Genomic DNA, 25841 nt, shown 5'->3' with positions numbered 1-25841 from the left:
CCTGCGGGGGAATTTGTTACCTGCGAAACCGCCACGCAAACAACAACTATCCCATGTCCGTTCATTAACTCCTCCTGAACCTGTGTGCCCGAAAGAAGCAACTCCGTTTTTTAAGTTCCCTTACATTTGTTTTCCTGTCGCCATTTTTGTTGCCTCCTTTCGGGCTGGGCCGCCCCGGATGGAGCTCGGATCGAATCGAGGGTCATCGCGATAAGTTCGACTGATTCATCACCTGCGACCTCCAACCGCGGGGCCGTCCAGGGTGTGTGTGCGTGTGTGTGTCTGTCGTGTGTCGATCCGCGTGCAAAAATCGGTTCCGAACAACCTTCAGGATCACTCCTTCCCTTACCTCTTTCACCCCCCTTCATACGAATGAACGAACTCGATAGTAGTCAATAGCGGTCTTTCGAGTCGGTTCGATGCGTCACATGATGTGACTCTCCGTCGCGCGTTGTATGTTAATGCCTTGCACGGACGGCCCCTTTAGCTAAGCGCCTCTTGCCCCGGCGGGAGACAAAATGGATCCCCATTCTTTTCTGGGCACGAAGTGTTCTATCGATGCCTAACGATACCGCGAGGGGGTGTATGTCACACACCCGGTCGATCGGCAAGGACTTCTCTCGGTGCGTTGCGGAATGTTTTTTTTGAATTCATATCAGACGCGCGACTGTGAAGAGTTGAAGGGTTTTGCTCGGTTTACCGATTTCTCAGTCGGTTAGTGCCAGTTGAACTGGAAACATTTCAGTGTAATACGTTGGGAAGCAGTTGTGATTTTGTGAGGGAAAAGTGTAAATTGTGTGAAATAATTCGTATCAAGTGGCACGTAAAGAAGTTTTAGTTTTAATTGCAAAAGTACTTGTTTATTATGAAATAGTATTTGTATTTTCCCTGTATAACAACCTCCTTCAAAAAACTGTTCAATGTTTATGAACAAAAATGTTTTTTCTAATTCATTCTAATTTTTCACCACTTTAAAAAATTTTTTTTTTTTGTTTTAACATCCACTCTATGATCGTAGCTTTGTTTGGAGGTGATCAAAAATGCTTTTCTGAAGCATGATTTCCATTCACTTTTGCGTATTTGATCACTTTTAACTTGAAGCTGGATTTATACGAAATTCATTTTTGTTGGAAGCATGTTGCTTAAATTGTGCGATTTTGAAGCCGAATGAAGCCCAAAATGAAAAAAAAAAATTAATCTATTGTCAAATCTGTCATACACAAAGTTGTCAAAAAAAGTGTCGAAACGTACAAATTTAAATGAACCGGTTATCCATACAGCTTAATCAGCTTAACGATGCTCTTAATCCGACTTTGACCATTTTTTATTAATTCACTTAATTAATTTTCACTTCTATACTAACTTGTGGGTGTTTTTGTTTTAAATTTCAGTGAACTTTTCCATGTGCGCACATGAGTTTAAATTGATGGAAGCTAAAGGTGAATATTGAACCCCATTGAACCTCCTTCCATTCAATAACCCAGTGAAATCACGTGAATTCGAGTGGAAAATCGTCCCTTACGTCCGGGTCTCGTGCATTGAAGTCTAGACAAACCCCTGCAACTTCGCGCCGTCCCATTTTCCACCCATCATCATCCCGCTCGGCACTAAAAGTCATCATCTTTCGTTCGTTCGGCGTGTTAACCGGTAAAAATTCACGCCTCAGCTCACGACGCCATCGCGTTTGATAGCGGTTCTAATGAACTCCTCACGCAAAACCGGGAATCGGGAGGGATCGGGTTGGCACCACCACCCGGTCCCGGGCACATTATGCACGTGTCAGTTGATTGATATATGCATTTTAATCTAATTTAAAGTTAATAGATAACTGTACCGCGAGCTCCCGGGGCTTGTTGGCGCCCGGGTTAGTGAACCTTCGCTTTTCAGGAAGCAAATGTCGGATGGTTGCATTTTTCATCGCTGCCTGTCCCGGGAGGATTTTCTCCCGGGAAGGAACGGAGGTTCGCAAGCGGTCTTGAGGCTGTAAAAACTGGTAACACCGTCAGCACAAGGCTCGGGCTCCGGTGGAGAGAATAATTTCATCCCATTGGTTCGATTAATATGCATGGCGTGATCAGTAAATAAGATATTCAAACCAAAAAGAGCAGCAAAAGGAGTCACCGCTGGTGGTGTTGCGCGGAAGTTGTGAGGGTTCATTTTATGCACCGCTTGGTAGGAGACGACCATGGGGAAATTCCTGTAGTTGGGAATCGATAAAAAAACCATCGACTTCTCGACCAGGAGTCAACCGAACCTAACCGGCCAAAGCGAGCCGAGTTTTCTGGAAGGTCAGCATTGTAGGACGCGTGCACCATTCGGTTGCATGATGGCGCTCCAACACCACCACCAATGGCATGCAGCAGGTCGGCACGTCGATGCACGCCGATACTAAAAGGATGCATAAAATTGCCTCACATTATAACACCGCACCCCAAACCAGCGGCACCGGCATGTATCGCATGGTAGTTAAATATAGATCAATGCAATTGCAACTCGCCTCTTCTCCCCGCTATGCACACACATGCTCTGTTGGTTGGTAGGGTAGCATGGTAAGACCGGATCCGGTGCCGACTGAAGCCCGCTTAATCCTTATTGGAACGATCGTGTTTGTTTTTTCTTTCGATTCGCGCGCCGTTTCCTTCGCGCATGCATTTGTTTTTTTTTTGCCATGGGTCGCGTTACCATCTCCGTTTTAAGAGGTTTCGTACCCGGATCGGAATGGGTTAGAGGCGAGCATAAACAAAAATAGGAACAACCCGGTGTCCGTGTAGCAAACAGGAAACGCCGAAGAGCGTACCAGGTGGGTTCCAATATGGTGCGTGAACTTACTGAATGTATTTACGCACTCTTTCCGGTTTGTTTGGGATGTTGGGATGTAAAAGTCATTTTATTTTTTTAACAGTTTGGTAGTTCTACCCTGTGTTCAGTTTTGGTTTGAATAAAAATGTTTAATTTAAATATTGTTTTCACTTGGCAAGTATTTTTGCTACGACAGTTAGAGTTGTTAGTTAGTTAGAGTTGATCAAGTATACATAGAAATAAGTAGAGTGTAATGGTCACTATGCATTTTTTATTTTTTATAATTAAATTTCAAACAATTGAAAACAACATTTCTAGGCCCAATATAATCAAAATTGGGCAATATAATCAATTGGAATTTGAAAAATAAGGACAACTATTTAAATTCGTACATAACATGGTTCTATAATCATTTTAAAATTTGTTTTTGAAGCTGATGTCGTGTAAAATTATAACAAAATATTCTCATCATCTTATCATATTTTAACACGATGCCTGCCAAGCGTTTTTAGCACACTTTTTTAGTACAATCTTTTTGAATAAAATGAGTTTATATCATTTATTAAACCGACGGGTTTTGAAGGCTATGCAAAGATTAAGCTTTTCAAAGAATTGATATTAAATATTACTATAATTTTTCATTTATTTATGGGACAAAAACTGTTTATAACTGATGTTAGCCATGGCAGTCAACGTGTTTTAAAATCATAATATTTAATGTAATTTTTAAATGTAATTTTTATCTTTAGAAACGTGTAAATTTTATGTCTTGTACAAAATCTTGTAGCATTTCTATTAAATTTACGTATATTTTATGTAAATTAAGCGAAATTACTCCTTGTTAAAAAGAGAACTGTATGCAAACAACGTTTTCCATGTTCAACAATCTATTGTCGAAAGTTCTCGTTGACTTTTTTGCCTTGGTAATTTTTTGCAACCAACGTAATATTCATAGTGTGGAGTTACTTTTTTATCGTTTTTTTAACTAATCTATTCGGTGCGTCGTGCAATTTTTATGACTCCCTCGCAAGCCAACTCTCGGTGGGCGTAACGATCATAGTTTGATCGCTCGTTAAAAAGTTCGCTGCCAACTGTGCCTCTCTCCCACGTTGTGTTCTGTCCTCAAAGTTTGAAGCCGCAAGCGATACGATGTGTTTGTCCGGGTGATAGCTTTATGTGGACCAGTTGGCAGGTTGTTTGAGTTTACGGATGTTAAACTCAGTAACAAAAAACCCCATCTTAGCTTTGCCTGGTTTGAGGTTGGAATGTGGTTGAAGTTGTGGTGGTAGTGGTCTACATTTTACACGTGGTTTGGTCGGGTGCAACGAGGGAATCCCGAAGTCCTTAAGCCTCAAAGCCGATGTGGATGCATCGATTGCAACCATTCCCCAGCGAGGGCGGCGCATTACTCTGCATTATTGAAAGTTAGAGTTTTCCGGCACTCGATGGATGCACCGGATTATCGAACCGCATCTATCAGATCAGGGCCGCAGGGATGGCATAATTTGATTGTAAATATTTGATAAGGTTGAAAGTTGCTCGAGGAAGCTTATCCCCGGGTGGTTGAGAAGAGGAACTCAGAAGTGCCGCTTTGGTGGAGTTTGGACGATAACTATCTGGGAGCTCGTAGATGAGACTTTCAAGTGCTCCGTTAACGCTTCCGTAGTTCATTATATCATCATCGATGGATGCCGTCACAGAATCGATCGGTGGCCAAGTTGTCGTCTCCCTCTGCTTCGGACGAACCGGGCATCAAATATTGATGGACAACCGAAACTGCTACAACTCGGGATGTTAATTCATGGCGTCTCTGGGTGAAAATGTCTCAAAGGTAGTTCCAAATTCCAGAAAGCAGATGGTTGAATTCTGATGCAATTAGTTTACAAAATTCCCCGTGGGGCAATAGAAACTGGTCTGCGAATAGTTTTGGACTTTGCGGCCTCTGGTGTCAATATAGTATCGGCGGCTACGATTCCACCAACTTTCGAACTCTCGCTGTGTGTGAACTCCTGAGTGGAGGACTTGACTCGCCTGGAACCTGGTAACACGCTGGATTATGGATGGACTTCTCCTTTGCGGCGGTGCAGTGTTGCAGTGCAACCTTCTTTACTCGCCCAGATTCGCTCGGAAACGAATCGCAAGCCATCGCAAGAACAATGAGCAAATTTATCATCCATCCCGTCCGCTTCTTGTGGACCAACGCACAAACAAACATATCATAAATAACCGATCTTCTGCACCCTGGTGATTCCATCTATCTCTATCTCCGTCGTCCGTTCGGGGGACCATGGGACCACGGGACGATGCCGGGCCTCTGCAAAATCCGGCTCGGAACGGCTTCCCCCCGGGTGGAAAGGGGCTGGAAGAAGGAGAAAGGGGGCACGGGAAGGAAGGAAGAAGTCCCGGCCGGTTGAGCGAAGACAAACAGCGACAATTCCGGGGCGCTTATCGTCTTCCTTATTTCATTAATCATACTTTTCTCATGCACTGTTTGTTTTCTGTGTTACTACACTTGTTATTTTTGCCATTATGTTTTCGATTCGTTTCACTGCTTTGCCGCGAACTGTGTGAACCATTGATTCGTGGGTTTGTTTTGCGGGATTTTTATTTCTTATTTTCTGCATTTTTTTCCTTTCATGCATTTTTATTTTATTTTTCCTCTTTGGCCTGAGCAGTATTTTATTCCACTTTTGTAGTATTTGTTTTTCATATTTGTTATCTTCTACCCACGGATGACGGGTGTTTTACTAGGTTGGTTTATTATTTGTCTGTTTATTTTCTATCCAATTCTTCTGGTTCGATCACGTCGCCAATCAAGTTCTACCACTTTCTGGTTCGGATACGGATCTGGAAACAAATTATTCAACGATATCGCCATTCGGGTTTGCGTGGTGGCGGGGGGGAGGCGATCATAGTCGTCAGACAACAAGGGACCACGCCGGACGATTGTTCCAATCAGAAAACTTGTTCCATCCTTACCCATACCGGGCGATGGATGTTGATATCTTGCACTTTTCGCAACCATTTTCCGTCCGGTCTCCGGCCGGGCCCGGTGCCATATTCGTCGTCATTCTGGACCGAGCCCTCTATCTGTGTCGCCAGCTTGACAGGGACCGTGAAGCGCCCGGAGCTTCAATTATCATTTCCCATTTATGCGCTTTTCATGTTCGCCCATCCGTCTACGGGATATATTGTGGTGGTCGAGGTCGGAAGACATCGACAATCCTTTGACTTAACGGAGGACCAGAAGTCTATAAGTTTCGTTTTCCCTCGCAGCTTGTCACCGATGGTTCGCTGTTCTGGCATGTGCATAATTTTGCATTTCCTACACTACAACAATTCACGATATGATGCTGCACTTACGCGGGTTGGTTTCTAACGTGTAGCCAATTGTTGCACACCGGAGGGCGCCATCTTTGGAAATGTGGTTCCATTTGATCCGAAGCTATCGAACAGGCTGTTTATAATACTTACATCCTCCTAGAGGAAAGTAGTGTCAAAATCAATAAAAGAAGAGAATGTCCGCGCTGTTGGTGATGCGTAATCTTCTGATCATGATCAGAGGTTCTCAAATTTTAATGTTCCACCAAGGTTGATACATTCATTTTTAGTTATAATTTAAAATTACACAAATAATTAAATATGCATATTATTATTATTAAGATTTATTGAAAAATGTAGACGAAATCAGTCATCTTATTTGAAGGTTTATTCTTATATTGTTGTTGTTTCAAAGAAGTGTAAGAATCAGGTTTTGTTTTGTTATTTTCGAAACGTATCAGAAAACAAAATGGCAATAAAACATTTGTCAATTCTATATAACAGCAAAAATAAATGTTTCAGAACTTCATATGTCAACCATTAAGCGAGATTTTTAGTTTCATTCTCTTATTTGGATTTTCTTGTATTCGAAAACGATCAAAAACGAAAGGATAGCAAATTGCAGAGAAAGGATTCGCAAGTGATGTCCTACTTTACCGAACCCCAATCAACTATGGCGCAGGTTTTCCTACCGGTTTAACTACATAATTTGTGGAGAAGCTATCAGACGAGTCAACCCAACGCAAATCCCTCACCCTAAAAGGTCCTCTTTGTTGTATCAACCTGTTTCGGGATGATATTCCATCTTCATCAACAGCGCACAACGTTCCCCGTTCCCGCATTGGACCGTTCTCGATTGAGAACGATAAACGGAGCAAACGGCTCGACAATAATCATTACCTCAGGAGACATACGTATTCTACCGCGCTATAATAGCCGGGACATCGGCTTTCCGAAGCCACCCTCCGTTGGTGTTCGGCGGGGTCGCGGTTGCTGTACAAATAAGACATTGAAGTGAAGTAAAGTGGTTGATGGTCGGGGTTTGCGTTCTACTACGTGCGGCTTGTTTGCCCGGCACGCCTAGAACGTACACGCGCATGGATCATCATTCCGTCGGGAGGTTCGGAATCAGAATCTCCGTCGATCCAGTCGGCCATCCCAAAGACGGACGCACGCTGAATGTTGCTTGTTGTTGGTGCATTGACATTTTGATTGATTTATGGGCTTCCGATGTGCGTTCACCTTCACCTTGCTGCTTGGACTGAGGCAGAACCTGAAGCGTACAGCGCCACAATGAGGACCCCCTCTTTTTTTAGTTTGGTCGCTCGCTCGCCTCACAAAACTAGGTGAGCGATTCCTCTTGAGGCTCCGGGCTGATTGATTGACATATCTCTGTTGCGTGAACTGGTGAGGAACGTGTGTCGTAAGAAAACAAGGATTAATGCTAGATTGTTGTGTCCCCTACCGCTGGAGGAGAACTACGTTTTCCGATCATTAGCAACCACATCGGGGCAGGGATATGATGGCGTAAGGTAAGGTGTCCAGAAATGGCCGGTGGCGTAAGATATCGTTCCTCTCTTCAGGGATTGCCGGTTGGGAAAAGATAACGATGCCGCATTATACCACCGAAAGGGAAGGGGCTCTTATCGAACAGTGACAGAAGAGCTGGAAGCTCCCGGACCTACGCCAATCGACAAGACAATCAAGAGTTTCCCTACATTCGTTTGAATTTATTGGCGCCCCCAACGGATATGGTGCAATATGGTAATCGAAGCCTACACTCTGGGTCATCTGAAGATCCATTGGCTATCTCTGTCGAGTGGTGTGCATCTGCACTCGATTGCCCAAACAGTGCCATCCAACCAACAATCGATTCGTGATTTATCGTTCTCGCTGTGCATCTTTTGCCGCGTGACAATTGTCATCGATTTCATAATTTGAGCATCAGAAACCGTTCGAGCCCGAGTTCCGACTCAAGTACCAGCGAGAGCGAAGATACTGTCTCCGGGTTTCCGGCCGTAACTGGAACGTGGCCTCATTTCGTGTCGCGATTGTTACAAAATACGGTCGAAAACATCATACACCCCGCTGGTGTCCATGGTGTGTGCTCTATGCTGTTGTGTTTTAGTCATGTTGCACCAATTAACGAACGAACGACGATGCAGTCACACCGCTCTAGCATAACATTCAGTTGGTTGAGTTTTGATTTTTGTTGCTCGAGAAATGCATATTGGTGTTTCGTATCTGTCAAACATCGGTGCAATTGAATCATCAACTAAGTTCTTCCGGATTTTTTGTTTAACAATTGTTGTGCATATTCTATTTTTCTCTCCTTAGATTTATATTTCACGTATCAAGTTTCGACACTTATTTTTGTTTAACTTTCTTTTATTTTTATGCCAGGAAATTGGAAGTGCGTTCAAGAAATCTTTTGAATATTTTTATTGCATAAAAGAAATGTAAAAAGCATATGTAACAGTTGAACAAAATAGTTCGGGTACCACAGCTAAGGCACCTCTGATCTAAGGAATTAAAATAGCAGAGAAATAATAATGTTTATTTGTCTTTGTATAAAATGGAAAACAACTTTTAAGTTTAAAATGTCAGACGAAGAAGTAACATTTTTAAGGCTCGTTCAAGAATAGCGTGTTAGCGTTCCCTCATTACTAAAAGAAATACTCCTTTGTACTTGATTTCGTCAGGACAACTCATCGTGAACGAAAAGACAAATTTAACACCAACTTTATTGCCTAAATTCACTTTAGTTCAACGATATTTGTTACAGAAAAGTAAATATTACTGGGATCATGTATTGAAAAAGCTGTATTCCACGCTAAACCATACAGAATACTCTTTTATTTTCAAATTTGTCGTAGAACAGATTGGTTTTATCTATTCTCTGTTTTATTCGGACTTACCGAACCTATTTTCTAGGGTTTGTTTCGTAGACAAATAGCTTCAGGCGGGTAAACTACCTCTAGAAAAGACTTTTCGATTGTACACCTTCCCTCTTAAGCCTGCTAGCGTTTTATGGTCTCGTTTATAGCCGGCTGGATTACGCTTTTTTTCGGTCCGAAATCCTCCGGTGAACCAAAACCAAAAAAACAACCATAGAACACCTTTGGCACCGGCTTTGATTTCGATAAAATCTGTTCTGTCACCCGGCTGGTGTCGTTCCTCCGAACCTCCACGGTCTCACGACCGTCTCGATTTTTATGTGTTCGTTCGTTCGAGAGGTAGCTTTTCGACACCATCCGAGCACAGCATATCGCCATCGGGTGGATAATCGGACGTTTCCCTTTCACTTTGGGGGAGGGGATTTTCTTGTCGTCGCTCCGGAACTTTGGTCCATTCCTAGACACTTAGGTGATGGTGAGTAACCGCACGTTCATCCCGCCGCACGGAATCTTCCTCTCCGAGGCCGGAGTCCGTCCTGTTACATTTATTTTGTCACACCATATCGCCCAGATCCAATCGGATCCGATCCGGGGCTAATGGAGTGGAGTGGAGTGTGTGTGTGTGGTGGTGGCTTGACAAATATCATCTCCCCGTAAGTTTTTTTCACCCCGAAACGGAAAATGGTCGTTGTACATTTGTTTTTCGTCGCATGGTCGTACTGACATCAGAACGTCGGGTAAGAGGTTGGTGGATACCGAGATTTGGAAAACAAAGCAAAGAAGCTGTTTACGAACAAAAAGGGAACTAAAAACCGGAGAAGACTAACACCTTACGACTCAGTGCGTGAAAAAGGCAACTTAACGATGTCGCGATGGGATAAATGCCTTGAAAGTACTGTCAGTCGAGATGAAGTGCTAAGGGTTCATAGGTCTTTGGGAGAGTAAAAACGAAAGGAATCGGCCAAAGACATTGATGATGGGGTGAGTTCTAGTATAGTTGTTCGGGTTTTCGAAGTACTCGGTTTATTACATTAAATACAGAATTGAATGATTTTTGCTGAAGCGAGTACGTCAAAGATTCTAAAAAGATCTTCGACCTCAAAAGTATGACGACGCCAGCAAATATTTCTTACTCGATGCAATTGAAATTTGTAATGCTACCCGATGAAACGGGTGGATTAACCTCACTCCATACCTGTCCCTCATCAAATACTCCACTTACACGCCCTCCTCCAAACGGCCGAGTGTAATGACTCCTAGGGCCGCTTCATTTCTTGCCAGTCTTTGGCGACCTAATGGAATCAAGATTGACTCACATTGAACCTCTTCCACCGTAGGTTAATAACTTCCAAAAGAGGCGTCGTTAAACTCTCCCTCCCAGACGAGGGCGACACGAGACAACACGGGGGTTGAAGCGGGGTCCTGGGGCATGTGCGTTAGATCTTCGCGATCTCTTTTCGCCTGTCAGCATTGCACTTTGGTCGCGGAGCGAAGAGGGGTTTGTTTTTTTTCAATCCGGCACCAACTTCTATTACATACATTTCCGACGCCCCGTTACGCCGATCAACGGTAGCTCCTGCCCGGGTCCGGGGCCCGCGGTATGCCATTTGTGAGATTTCGTTACGATCGTTAAGTGCTTTATTTTCTCACTTCACCGGATCGGAACGCGAACGCGTGAATGGAGGACGACCGATGTGTGCGCCTTAGAACCTTTTACCGTTAGGACGCGAGCGATGACATTTTCTCGGATCGCGCGGTTAGGTCAGATACTTTGCATGCCATTCGGGCTCCCGGTGTGCTGTGTTGTGTTGAGTGTGCTGTAGTGGGAGCTTGGCATGCTATCAGATGGCTTTTAGAGAGATCTTGGCGACAACACAGCGTGTGTGCCCCCGGAGTTAATTCCCCTTGGCATCGGTTCTCGAGGTAGTAAGCTCCTTTCTTTGTATACAATCTCCGAGATAAACCAGAACAAGACACTCGACATTCCCTGCAGCGATTGCCTACGTAGTGGTCTGCTCCCTAGCACACTTATCCTATAGGACCTTAAGACCTTCTTTCCAACCACCCTTCCATCTCTTTACCCTAAGTTTGCAACACCCACCCAGAGCATGGATTGGGAAAAATGGCACACGTTACCGGTGTGCCGTACTGTATATTGACCACGACACCACGGTTTCTCGGTCAATGTTTCTCACGCTTGCAGTTTTGAACGTAAACTCACGTTCTCAGCGCAAAATCTGGCACGGAATGAAAGCCGGAAGGGGTGGCACACGACGTCGGGGTACGCCTTTGGGCGAGGCCATTGTTTTTGTTTTGCATCGAGTTTCGCCAACTTCAACACATTCTGCTCCACCACCTATGGTCGCCTGTGTTCCGCCATCAGAGGGAAACCCGATGAGCAGAAGGCTCTCGCCAGCGTTGGAAATCGTGAAGGAAGAAAAGTGAGGCTTTGTGGATAGTAAGCTAAACTCTCCTTTGCTGAATGGAGCCTCACTTCTTGCGATTGTTACCGACAGCTGAAATCGCGAAGGTATGTGAAGGTGGTGGAAGAAGTAATTTGATCCACGCTTTGACATTAAACCGTCGTATATGGATGTGTTTGAACCAGCAGGCAGTAACCCGATTGAAATAGAAGCTCATCGACGACAAATAAAGAAGCTACTCGGGATGTTGACATGAGATTGATCCTGGGATCTTCGATGTATCCAATCGCTGACATCTTTTTCTTTGTTGCAGCTTTGGTGTCACTGGTTCGGTGTGTTGTTGTTTCTCCGACACCCTCAAGAGTTTGTTTGGGATACGGCTGATTTTTATGTTTATTTAGCACCTTTAATCAACACGCGCATCCCCGGATCTTGGAATTCCAATCCTACTCCGATTGTTCCGTAGTATTAGAGTATGATCTCGATTTTCCCTAAAACAACATGCCTATCAAGGTACGATCAATGTACCTTACAATTGTTGGAACGAAGCCTTCAAATTGCACTACTGGTTAGCTGCACGATTAATTCCTCATGAAGTTCCAAAACGAAGAAACAGTCACCCGACGACACTTGTTCGGGAGAGTCTCTGGGATTATTAGGGCGGATGTTTTGGCGAACTTCGTGGCCGAGGGTTTTTGTTTGTTTGCTTCGTTGTTATTGATGTGGACGCGGAAACGAAAGTACCCATCTGGATGTCCCTTTTCTCGCCGCTGCTGCATGCGTTTGTTTTCTTGCCAGGGAAACTCTGATTTCAACAACAGTATCCTATGTCATGATATTCCTTCGTTGAGCGGGGCAAGAAAATGAAAAGAAATCTACTATTTATAGACCTTTCGTTACAGTTTCGACGAACGATTGGATGGCGAGAATGGGATTGCAGCAGGCAAACAGCAGATGTAAACGCCACTTTTAATTATTCAAATAATTTTCGATAAAACATAAAATTACTTTTGACTATCCACGTTTGATCGTAATCCGTGTAAAACATGTTTTTATGTTTGGTAAATTAGTCTAACAACTTTAAAGTTCGACTTTATCTTGAGTACATACTTTCTTTTGAAGAATGGTATATTTGTTTAAAATTGAAATCAACTTTCTACGTTTGTACTTGTACGCATAAAGATTGATGTTTTGAATTTTACCTCTATCCTAATTACTTGTTATACGTACATATGTCTTTCTATTGTAGTATTCCTCAATGTCAAACATATCTTTCTAATTTAATCTTTCGGGTAATTGATGTTTTAATGTTAATGCCTGTTAGAGGAAATATGATTGATGATGGCATAAAGGTAAATTTTGATCACACATTTTCATAAGTGTGTAAATCATCTCCAATTAAAAGTTCTTCAAAGTCCCAATGTCATTATCTGCTTTCTTGTTGATTTACTCATTGATAATTTTGTTTTTGTTTCAAACAATTTCTCAGTAATTAACTCTCTTCCCAATGAAATCAAAACACGAACACCGTCACTCCTCCTCCAAATGTCCGTACTTGGTTGGGAAAACTTGAAATTGCAAAATGTGAAAGCATTTGATCCGAACGAATGCAGACCACACAACATCCGCTTGTCAAAGAGCTGGCCGGGGCGCGGGAGTAATTAATTGGAAATTACACTCCAACTCCAACATTTCACCATTGTCAACCATCGGCTAATGCATCGGTCTCCTATCGTCGGCAACAACAAGCAGAAGAGAGAAATCGGTTGTTTTTCTCGAACACAGGGTGGGACATTTTCATGGTCTTAACAAGCTGCCAATGAGGCATTAGCCAATCACCACAAATGTGAGTTGGTGTATGCAACAGTAGCAATTATGCACTTAGCGAATTGGTAATTTCTGGATCGTTCGTGCAGTAAGTACATGTTACGTATAGCTTGGTATTACCATGATGGATGCGTTCAGGAATCTTGAACCATCCTTCAATCTAGGAGCTGTCAAAATAGAGGTAAATAACACACGCTTCCTAGCGCTTTATCAACTGCACCAGTGGGCATCTCAACATGGAGTTGATTGCTCATTGCATCTCAAGGAGGAGTCTTTAACCGTAGAGCACCAGCTTGGTGGAAGTGTGCCTTTCAACTAATTTCCACTAATCGATGGGAAGGTCCACTAATTACTCCGTTGATCCTACGGAAGATCTTAAAAATTTCGCTTGCGAAACGACCCGCCCTCAGTTCGGCGTTCCCATCGTGAGTCAATATGGCGCAACATTATGAGCCGCACTTCGGTGACTCCGTAACGTCCCAACCGCCTTCACGGCTGCTGCGATCAATTGGTAACGATTATTAATAACAATTAAGTCAAGAGCGTTCAAGATTGTGCTTGTGGTTGCTGTTGTTGTTGATGGCGAATGGTTTGCGGTTGCTGCTTCGTTTCGGGATCGCAGGCAGGGAATCGCCATTGCGTAGCCACCAACAACGCCAGTGCGTGGAGTTCGATGGGTTTCCGACGTGGAGGGTTCACGTGCTACAGCACTCCGTATAGTTGCGCAGGTCTTTGATTTCCGATGAGTCGCCACTTTCGCCATTCGCGGCCTAAAGGTCATCGTCGTGCACTGGACGCGCTGCGTATGTTTGCGCATGGTTTTGAGGTTATCTTTTGTGTGACCCTTTTGCTGGGCGGATCCTTTCGAGATTGGCCGCGGTGGTGGAGCTGTATAGTTCATGAACCACCGTGTGCCGTGTGTGCGTGTGTGTGTATAATTTATCGTCTTCGATCGTGGCCCAAAGTGAGAGCAATTGATTTTGCGATGGAGATACGATCTTGATATGTTTCAAGCGCGGAGGAATCGCGTGTTTTTTGGGACGGGAGATGAGCTTCTTTGTGCGGTCAAGCAAGTTCACGTGTGGGGAAGCGAACATCGAACTCAACTTACACTTTTTTTTCTGCCTCGTTGGTGTACAGCACGTTGCTCTCTATCCGCTTCCAAGAGGGCATAGAAGCCAAGGTTGTGTGTGTGTGTGCCATTGAACCTTCTCTTGCGCCTTCCATTACCATATGATCATAGTACATCGGCCCCAAAGACTGTTCCATTCCCATTCATAATCGTGTCTTGCGTCAAAACGATCTACTCCAAAACACGCCCGTTTTGCGCCGGGGAATGTCTAATGTAGCTAAAGCCTGGAGTAACGGACTGGTGGTGAATGTCTTCAAACATTAGACAGCGGCAACAACAAACCTCCAACTCGTCGTCGGTCCAATCGCAGGAGCACTCCGCCGCCGCCGATCTTGATAAGGTCGCGCGCGCGGCACCTGGGCAGCTCTTGTTTTTTTTAAGGCCATGTTTTTCTTACAGGTGTTACAAGCGATCGTACCGACCGACCCGGAGGAGGCTCTTGAAACAGTTTCTCTAACGGAGAGTTCCGGTTCGAGCTGTGGAAGGTTGCTACCGCCCGGCCTAAGAACCAACAACGAGACGGAGCAGACTCTTCCACCTCGTACTACAGTCGTACTGTTCATTTCGGTACAGTTATGGCTTCCCTATCGCCGGCTGGTTGTCGCCGTCGACGGACTACGGTGTAATGGATCCAGATAAGTTAATGTGTGAGAGCTACCGGAACCGTCAACCACCGTCAAAAACCCCACCGCGCGCGGCCAATTCTTCCGGGTTAGCTTTGATGGTTGGATTAGTTTCTGTTCTGGGAGGGAGAAAGATTTAGATGAGCTGGTGGATAAATCTTTGCAGATAAATATAAGAGGGAGGTGCATGAACATTGAAAATGGAAACATATGCGGGCCACCGTATGGTGGATGCCGGAGGAAGGGAGTAGTGGGTCTTGTATTTCCGCGCCAGTGAAAACTGGAACAGAATGTGCATGGTGCGCAAAATCTACCCAGGAAGCGAATTCAAGAATCGTTGCGAGACGATCTCGATGGAAACAGATCAAGACCTGGTTGGTTGGAGTGCTCGCTATGGTTATGCTACATGAAGTCACTTAAATGGAGGTAACTGTTGAATGTAATTTAGCAAACTGTGGTGTTACGGGATTTGCACAGAGATTAAATAACGTAACTGTTTTCTAGCGACTTTGTAGGTCGTATGACGAAAACTGTCTTCGTTAAAGACACAGAACTTGAGAAGTTCTGCCAGATTTATTTAGGTTCTTTATTTAGTCAGAAGCAACTCAGGGATTATTCAGATAATATGTTCAAAGCTCCACCATTAAATTATGTGTAATTAGTGTTTCAGTTATCCACTTCTTTCAAAAGTTACATTTTAGTGTTAAGTTTGCAAGATCATAAAATGACCAGAGTTATTTCATAGTTTCGTTAAATAATTGCCTTAATAAGGGATTTCAACTCAATTACGATGTCGTGAAGTAAGCTATCGAAAAACAAATTTAGAGCAGACCGCACTCCAGGGAAGTATTGAGTTGCATTCATTAGCTCTCTCTCTAACATGGCAGAGTGTTTTTATTGCTTTATTTGCTTCGAAAGAACCCCCAATGCTAACGTATAAATGACGACTACGATGAGCATTCTGTCCCCGAGAGCACATGCCGAAATTCCGGTCGTAAAGAAGTTTCGATTGACCGTGGAATATTTACGCACCCGGCCAGAGCCAGCCGGTCGGTCGCGTCGTTCCCGGAAGACGGATGTGCTTTACGATGCACTCCAGAGAGAACGGTGCGGTATCCAATTTCCTCAAGGTTCATTCGCCGCGTTTCGCGTTGGAGAATTCCAAGAACTCGGCAGCAATTTCTGTCGCACGCACTCTCGATGTGGTGGGGGGAAGAAAAATGTTCCCAAAGAACAATTTTTCTTCGCCGATGCAAATTGGTCCGGCGCCCTCGAATGGAATAGAAAGTTCACAAAGTGTTCACCAGGATTTGGTTGTTTTTTTTTGCTTTGAAAGTCGTTTTATTTACGATAACGACCTCCGTGGGTCATACGCAAGTGATGGTGATGGATGGTTTTTAATGGGAGTCTCATGATTTCATGGATAAAACCGCCAAATGAGAGTGTACTTCGGATTGGGGATGTTTTCCCAGTTACCTGATAGGTATGGAGAGGAAACATAAACGTATAAATATTTAATGACACCCAAAGATATATGCAAAGAGCGAATTGTTTCGACCCTCGCGTTTATTGTACTAAATTGAGTTTTAATTATTAAGATCAAGCTTGAAAATGGATGAGCTTAATCAAAGAAATGGGAAGCGTTTTAAAAATAATGGTTCTGTCATTTATTTTCGATTGAAGAGACGCGAGCCTAATTCTATTTATTTTTTTCTGTTTCAGATTCAGGACGCTGCAGAGAGAGAACGCACTGACCAGAATTTTAGACGAGGACTATGTTTTAACGTATAAATGACTCCAATGGGAAGAAGGTACGTAAAGTGCGTTAGTTGCAAGATGTGTTTATTTATGTATGTTTTTTTTGCAAATTGATCGATTGATAGTAGTATAATATGTCTAAGGTTCAAAAGACTTTTGCTGATTCCGCCTAGACTTGTTTTGCTTTGCGTTTTTGGCGCTATCAACGCTTCTGTTTTAGGGTAAACATTATAAAAAAGGTAAATCCAAACATACCATTTAACAAAACTATCGAGTTTGGCACCAAATGAAAACATGAACTGTAGGCAAGTTTAATAAAAATGTTGTCAAGTCCACAGAGCGGATTTTTTTCGATACAAAATTGCTCCAAATAGTGCGTCTTTTGACAGACGAACAAAAAATGACGTGTATCCAAAATAAAACAAACTCACAAACTCGCAGAGTGACGATTTGTAATTGGTGCCAAACGACCAATGTCCACCAATTTCATTCATCGCTTGCGTGTCGCTTTTTTAATTTATTGTTGGTCAGCTCGATGTTTGTGAGCGATGGTCTTTCCAGTTTACATTTTCGGTTTCCAACTCTGGACTGGTGGACGTTTTGGTGAAAGAATTCCGGGTTGACGCCACGACTATCGGGTTTCAGGGTGGCGCGATTCAAATCAAATATGTTCCTTTTTTTGCCATCCTCCTGCTGTCGAGACGACGACGACGCACATTGAAACGCATGACATACGCATATAATTTGCGTTCGGACAGCGGTCTATATTTTTCGGTTGGTGAGATTGTGATAAAAAAGTACACATAAATGCACCCGTTGGTAAATTACATCATCAACGATAAGCTGACGGTGAACGAGGAAGTGGTAATGATAGTGAGTTAAATGTTGCTGCACATTTGTACAAATTCGTCCAATTTTGGGACGTTTTCGTTGACCAGTGAGATGGAAATATAAAAGGTTTAGTAAATGATCAGTGAGTCATTTTTCATCAAAGCGATGGTATGTTCTAGAATATTTTTTTCCGATTAACGCCAACACTATAAAACAGCCCTTGGTTCTGCTCTTCGAAATCAAGGTTCATCGGAACCAAAAATACCACATCGTCATTATGACAGCATCTGCTCCGCCCATTACGAAACCGCTATTTGGACAAATAAATGTCCAACCGAATGACAGGCGAAAAGTGCACCTCTTTCGAGGGTTTTATAATTCATAAACCGATGCTAATTCAAGCGCTACCGGGCTATTCCGAGAGGCTGGCCGGTCGGGTAAAGACGACACTCCGATGATCGGGTCGCGCTATCTCGTGAGTCAAACGAACCGACCCAGTTCTCACTCACTCTCGAAAATCGGGTCACGGTGCATCAATCAAGTGAAAAGCGAGTGGAAAGCGCCACCACCCCGTGGTGTGTGTGTGTGTGTCTGGCAGGGCGCCCAATGTTGGGCTTGTGGTCCAAATTGTGGTGTGGTGCTGGGTTCAATCATCCAGGTATGTTGTCCAGGTTGGAGGTTTTTCGTTGGTTTACATTTCTTCCTCTTCCTTTTCGATGCTTTCACCTTGGCCCAGTCCGTGGGGGATGGTTTTCCCTTCTGATGGTTACATATTTTTCATTCCAATTGGTGTAGTGAAGGAAAGCGTTTGTTTCTTGCTGTGTTGTGGTAATCTCACACCTTAAGCAAGATAATGTCGACAACGAAGCCTACTGTCTATCTGGTGATTGGGACTCTGGAATTGAACTCGAGGAGCTTCCAAAGGTTCAATCCCAAAGGTTGGGCGGAAAGAATGGGCAAGATCTGGTGTTCATTAGTGTCGAACACTCGCCGAGGTGTGTAGTTCATTATCATTTTTCCACGCTTATCGGTGCGTCGTTGCTTTGCCACAATAACAAGGCGCCACGAGAAGCCTCAGACCTAACAAATCCCAACCCGACTTAAAGTTGAAAAAAGTTGTTGTGAGAAAAGTGTCTTCCTGTGGAACTCTTTTCCCTGCACCTCACCATATCTCTCCCTCTCCTTCACTACGTTGATTTCCCTCCCTAATCGCGATAATAGTTCCACCCGGGACGGGACCAACGCTGGCGCCAACGACGGATCGCTCTTAGATCACGCTTCACGGCACTTTGGGGACGATGTAAAAATACCAACTTTCCTTTCCCTCCGGTTACCCCCGCTGGCGAAGGGCATTCCGGTGACAATACGATGTAAGCTGACACGAACCCCTCGGCATCCCGGGAGATGGCAACGACGCCGCATTTCGGACCAAATGACCCTTAAACGGTCCGATGCTAAAACCGTTCGTGCGTGCGCACGTGTGTTGTGTGGCGGTGGTGAGTGATTTCTTGAGTGAAGTTGGTCTTGGATCACACTCCCCGAAAAACGAGACCTCTCTGTCGCATCGGATCGTGGTCGAACTTCTGTCGATCGAGGTGAACGGCCATCACTCCCGAGTTCGCAGAACGGTGGCTGACTTTAGAGCACCCGGTCCCGCTCCAAGGAGTTGGTTGTAAATCAATCCCGAACGGGTCTAGAGTTTCTTTCCGGCCGCCTAATACCTTTCGGATCACCGATGTTGGCCTTTCGCGCGGTGTTCGTGATCTCGTATCTCGTAAAGACCCCACGAGACATTGCGACCCGGCAGCTTTGGCGTCCGCATAATGGGGTGTGCCAGGCATTAAAAATAATTATTTATGATCCAGTTGCCACTGAGCGTGTGTTTCTGCCGCCTTGCCCCGTTTGATGAGACTTCTCGGTGGGTGAATTGTGGATTTACATATCCTCTCCTTGCACGCATCGATGCAACAGGTCCTGCATATGCTGCAAGTAACATAAGCATCGCCGGTCCTCGTTCTCAATGAACGCTCTCGAAGGTGACAGAATGAATTATGGTCCGGTTTGGCTCAGTTCAAGTGTACACCGTTCAAGTGCCGCTTGTTAAGGTTAATGCCGTCGGACATACTCTTTTCGTTGAAGAAGAAAGTGTCAGATTTTTTAAATATATTACCCTTGTACGCGGCACAAATTAAGCAAACGCGCAAATTTTGGCGTCACTAATTTGCTAACATAATTTTAAATGCTTTTTCGAGACATGTTTTTTGCGTAGCGTTTGTAATGAGGATCCTACTTTTGATTCTGACGATGATGGATGTAGTTGTAAAGGTCTCTGAACCAAATTAAGTATGTTTAGGTTTAACGGAAATGTGCGGAAAGGTTTTGCGTTGTGGTTATTTTTAAGTTTTTATAAATTAAGAGGTTAAGCGTTGAGTACCTTTACTGATAATTTAATTCATCTGTTAAAAAGAATGTTTAAATCATAAAAAAAAAGTGACAGTTAGGCGTCGTAAGTGTGGAATACTCTTATACAGTATTAAAAATACTAAATCATTAAAGTTTGTCTTATGAAAAGAGCCACACACTGTAAGAAGAATCATCCAATATTTGTATATTGAAACAAATGTTGCTAAAGTCGTTTTACGGTTAATTGTTTTGAGTGTTTTTCGTACTTTTATTACTTTTACTTTTATTAGAATTCAATGAACTGACCACGTTTATAAAATCTTTGGCGTAGTTTCAAGGGGATATATTTCGCGCCTAGAAGGGAAATGAAGAAATGCACCTCACACGCCGTACTGTTGACATATCGCGTCCACGCAAAGGCGCACGGCAAGCGACTTGAACTACATTCAATGGCGTTGCACTTGCACTTGTGCACTCCACGAGCTTTGTGTGTATGTTTGCATTGGGTGGGTTTCGTACGTGCGACATACTTACGACGAGTGCGCTTGGTTTCATAGTACATTCGAATGCCAACAGCACCACTCGTTGATGGACGAGAGCGTACTCTGTGTCCGTCTCTTATTCGCAACTGCCCTGTTCAATCCCGTGCCGTGACCAGCGATGCTGGTCGTGCATTGTCAAGTGTAAATTGTAATTTTTGCGAACGCGTACGCACCGATCATTAACGCACCAATAAACACCAGCGATCGCGATCATAAGACTCGGCGAAGATTAGCTCGAGAGACGATGGTGCTCGGTGTTTATCGCGCGAAACAAAACTGGTTCCGAAACGTGAGGCGCCAGTTTGTTTTTCGTCCCCACGTCGCAGGAAGGGCAGGAGGGTAGCAAGAAATAAAGAGGAACAGAGAAATACATCGATCCGCTTCAAACTTGTTTCAAAACAGGTTAACATTTAGCGCCAACGAAAATAAATCTCATTGAGCCGCCTTGCCAAATGTGAGCACAACGGCGGCCTCAACGTAAACCACGCGAGCAGGGAATCTCAATCTTAAAAGAATTGTTTGAATAATTAAATGGCACAGTGAGGTACGATTTTTTTTTATTCTAAATGTACTAAAAAGTATACTTTATAAGTTTGTTCAAATTGCCCATGTTCCCTCGGGGAGGGAAAATATTAATCCCACTCAGATTTTTGTTTTTGGATCGTACAATAGGATACATTCAGTATGGCTACAAACATATCAGAATGTGTGATTTTGCGCGAAAATGGTTACTTAGAAGTCGTCTAGGGTATATGCAATTTATTTGTTACAGTTCGAACATATGTTGTAACATCGATTTCAAATTATCATAAACTTTTTCATATTTGGTGGTTCAGTTTGCTTGCACATGAATCTATAATATCCCAAAGTATTTGTCTCTCACGTATGATGCACTGGTCAAGGAGCTTAAACTAGTTTCAGAGGTTTGGTGTTTACTTTCGATTGCAAGTATTCGTTTATCATGCAAAATAATAATTTTCTTCAAAATCTACATTTTCAACGATTCAAGTTACAATATTTCCTCACAATTTTTAACGTGTGTTATGGTTCCTCGGTTTGCTTCTTGTGAAACAGAGCTATATAGAAGTAAACATTATTGTTTTGTTTTTTTATAATTTATAATGTTGGATTACAAATTGTTGTCCACGATTCTAAAACCATAATTTCAACTAGACTCTCAACTCCAACTTGCATGTTTTAATTTAATATTTCACTCCAGCTGATTTGTTTCATGTTAGATATCTATGTTACTGGTATTTTTGGCTTCATTTTGGTTTCATAAGCGGTTGGGCTTTTTATGGAACAGAGGTTATGGTTCTTGCGCCAAGAGATCTACATTTGTTAAGTTCATTTACAAACTTCCTTGAACACACATCGGTTGGGAATCACTGATCTATAGGCTACAGGATGGTCCCAAACTTAGTAACGTGTGCGTGAGTGGGTGCTCCTCACGAAAGTCAGATGAGACGAGACAAGTGCAGATTGAAAGCTTGCCGGGGGTAATGGAGACGCCGAAACAGGTGGCTTACGGTGGTTGCGCATCGTCTTACACAAGCCAGCGCGTCGTTTACACATGCAGAAATAGTTCGTAGCCGGCCGCCACCGACGGGGCTCGAGAAAATGACTGACAATCACAAAAACTTTCGTTTCCTGGCAGAAGTTTACGAAGTTTCACTTGTGCCGCCGCGATGCTCTACCCGGTTTATCTTCTCGTGGTTGGTAAGTGGCTCGTTGAGCTTGAAGATGATCGGGCGAGCTGCTGCGAGACCGGATTGTGATTATGTGCTACTGAGGATTTCCACCCCATCCCTCACCATTCCATCGTTAGCGGTTTCATGGTCCTTACTCCGCGTTCGAATCCGATGGTGTATTTGTTACAGCTGGGAATCCAATATTCCTAGTGAACGTGTGGTTTGAACGACCGCTAGTGTGCTGCCTGCACTCACTCTGTCATCTAACAATGGATTTGTGTGCCGGCACGATGCATTTGTCGATGTGTGTACCGGCAGAGATAACCGGAGATGTGCATTGGTGCATACAATACTACGCTGCCTCTATCTCTGGAGGACTACTCTACTCCAACGACATGGCAAGAGCAAACCGAAGGCGCGAGGGTCGGTAGGTAGGCACTGTTTACATTTTCGTTTCATTTTATAGGCAAACAAAGCGCACCCGACAGAAGAAAAGCACTTGTGGAAGCCAATTCCCTTCACCCGTCAGTTGTACGATGGCGTTGTCAAGAAGTCATTGGCAAAAGGAAGCACGTGAGGAAATGGGGCTTGTTGGACGACAATTTAACATTACTTTTACTTGTCGGTTGGTGTGGAACAACGTGCGACGGGTTGGTGGATGTGATGCGCCAGGAACCAGTGATAAGCATCTGTTTGCAATTGACACAATTTTTGCATGTAAAATCTAAACATGAATATTGTTGTGGAATATCATGTAAAACACAGAATAACAACATATGACATGCAGAAAATAGGATAGACATGGATGATTAAAAGAAAGCATAAATTTACTGTACATTATACTAAATGTGCTTTTTAAATAAGCAAATGGCAAACTGTTGAAGAAACCTTTGGAGAGGCACGCTGTAATTGTAATAAGACCATATTTAACCCGGAACTATGTTATAGACGGGATGGATATGCCATTTGTTTGAACGAATAAACGATGTTAAATGTTCAGTCAAACAATATTTGATCTATTATAATTCAGACAACTTGGTTTTTCTGCTCTTATGGTATTCGTTGCGATGGCACACACTTTTAGATGGTATGAGTGGAATATTTTTGCACCTAAACACAATCTTGTAGTCGTCAATAGTCAATCGGGCTGCTCAATGCGGTCAACTAATTGATTAGCTCTACGATCGGTTGAACATCCACCAGTCAGTCAGTCGGCAGCAACCCAGTGGAAGTCAGCTGATCATCTTCCCTTTCCCGTAGAGGTTTGAGTGGTGAAGCTCTCAGTGGTTGTTCTTCTTCTTCTTCTCTTCTTCTTCTTTAAATGCCGTGTTGTGTTGTGTGTAAGAGCTTCAGTCCAAAGATCATCCATCCCGCGGTGAGTTTCGTTCGATATGCCTTGTGATTAAATGTCAATAAAACTGGCTTTCCTGAACCTGCCGCGACTGTTTGGTGACGGTCCGCTGGGACGCGTTTCAAAAAGGTCGTCTTTTTAGTGTGTTGTCTACAAGTGTGCTTGGTTAGTAATACAAAGTTACAAGAATGAATAAAACATACTATTTGTACGCTGGTTCTGATCAATATGATCTCTTAACTGATCATAAGCATAAGTAACTTTGATACTTTTATTATTTTAAGTTGGAATAAACTCTAGCCATATGACAATTGTGCTATTTGCTAACATAAACAGTTGTGTTCACGTGACCAACGCGCTTATCGGTCGGCATATCAATAAATAATGCATCAATCCGCCATCATATCAAATCCAATGTGACACTGCGGAACATCGGGATATACAGTACGTTAACAGGTCCACTCTTCTGTGTAGTTCTTGTCGTATGCCGGAGCCGAGCCAACATCCATTACCTTAACCTAGGTCATCGGAAGGTCCCCTGATTCAATTTTTTGGTACACACGAACATATACACGCCTGTCATACTAAACACAGCAGCGATGATCATGTGGCTTTAGCTGGGGTTCGGTTATCAGACTGGGTAAACAAGCGTGTTGCCCTACGTCGGAACACTATCGTTGGTGAAGGATTTGTGTAGTTTCAATGCGTGATCTTGACATTGGCGTGATAAGCAGCTGAGAAACTATACTCACTTACTTTGGGTATATTTTAAGCTCATAATCACATGACATAAATCTCTGATTAGAGAAAATTTTGTGTTAAAGCCCGTAAAAGTACGTGTGAAATGTGAATGTTCTTGTTTGAATCTTACGATGTAGTTTTATCTTATATTAAAAATTCCCAAAATGGAGCTCATCAAGAGCCTACGCAAAGTTGCTCGAAACTTAGGAGCTTCTTCATGATGTTGTACAAAAATGCCTGCGGAACTGAGGCAGTAACAAGCAGCATCAACCAGCTCATCAATTTCATCTCCTACGAAATAGTTGTTAAATCATTCCATCATTCAATTTGCCGACCAGTTTAGGCGCACTCGGAAAAGGTGCACGTCGGCAGAAGAAACCCTTCGTACTCACCATCAGCGAAGCGCCTTCCAATGAGGCGCTGGAATGAGGAAGTAATGCCTCGATCGGAATCGCGACGTCTTCTTCGTCGACGGCTGCTTGAGGCTTCCCCCGGGATTGCAGATGGTTTTGCAGAAATTCTCGGCAAAAACTGGAACTATTTTACCAAGATTCGAGCAGCTGTTGTGGTGTGGCGTTGTCTCGGAATGTTGGCAATATTGTTAGCAGCGTTCCAGTGGGGTTCCATGCCGTTGCCATCTCCTCCACACCGGTATTTGCTCTGCCTGCCTCCCGGAGCAGCAACGGTTGGGAAAGATTCATCAATGTGGAGAATGAAATTCCCCCGTCGAGGGGAGCGCGCACTCGTGGCGGAACAAACTTTAGAGAAACATGAAAAGTGCATTTGCGCTTCTTTGTGCACATGGGGCCAGGCCTCCGGATATGGGGCTGGTTCTCCGGGAGGTGGGCATACAAAGCATACAACCCCAGCGAGTACGCCCCTTCTAGAGTCCGTGGCAAGCATGCGGTTCCGGAAAGGATAGGATCATTGCCTACAGACAGAGAGACGGGGGACCATTTCTCTATCCTCCTGCCGGAGATAAATGCCCTGACAATGGGAATCATTTTGTCCCACAAAACTACCCCTAGAAAGAGCAATCGCGTTGTCGCTATCTGTACCTTCCGGGGAAATGCGAGAAACGGTAGCAAATAGCGCCAGCCCAGGCCGGTTGGTGTAGGACAAATTGTGATCCTCCGGCGAACGCTTCACGCAACTGTTGCAGAATGCGACGGCAAGTAACGATGTTATTTGTGGATACTTTTAACGTTATTTACACCTTTTTATAACGCTCTGAATTTTCGCTGAACCGCGAGTTTCACCTGCGTCCTGAACATAAACCGAGCCCGCGTGCTCTAGACCACAAAAACACAAAACTTAAAAGGTTCTTATCATCGCAGCCGCTTTTTTCTCGCAGGCAGCTCTCCGGGCTAAAATGGATCCTTCTCAGTCTGTATCATGATGATGATGGTGTAATGATGAAGCCTAACGGAGCGAGCAACTTCGCGGCCAGAAGTCTCTAGCTATCGATAGAGAAACGGTAGCGCTTCCCCCTTCGGGCTGTC

The 25841-nt window shown here is 43.8% G+C and overlaps 1 protein-coding gene across 1 annotated transcript in view; it reads left to right on the top strand.

Annotated features, from left to right (window-relative positions):
* The window catches only part of LOC131260807 (uncharacterized), a 65212-nt gene that overhangs the window by 1363 nt on the left and 38008 nt on the right, over positions 1–25841 (top strand). The window contains exon 2 of the mRNA XM_058262634.1: positions 16745–16833. Coding sequence (XP_058118617.1) covers positions 16814–16833 — 20 coding nt within the window. The 5' untranslated portion in view covers positions 16745–16813. The remainder of the gene's footprint in view (positions 1–16744; positions 16834–25841) is intronic.

Source organism: Anopheles coustani, chromosome 3, assembly GCF_943734705.1.
Source record: "Anopheles coustani chromosome 3, idAnoCousDA_361_x.2, whole genome shotgun sequence".
Taxonomy (NCBI): Eukaryota; Metazoa; Arthropoda; class Insecta; order Diptera; family Culicidae; genus Anopheles; species Anopheles coustani.
Note: the sequence above shows the minus strand (reverse complement) of the source record. Positions and strands in the feature narration are given on the sequence as shown.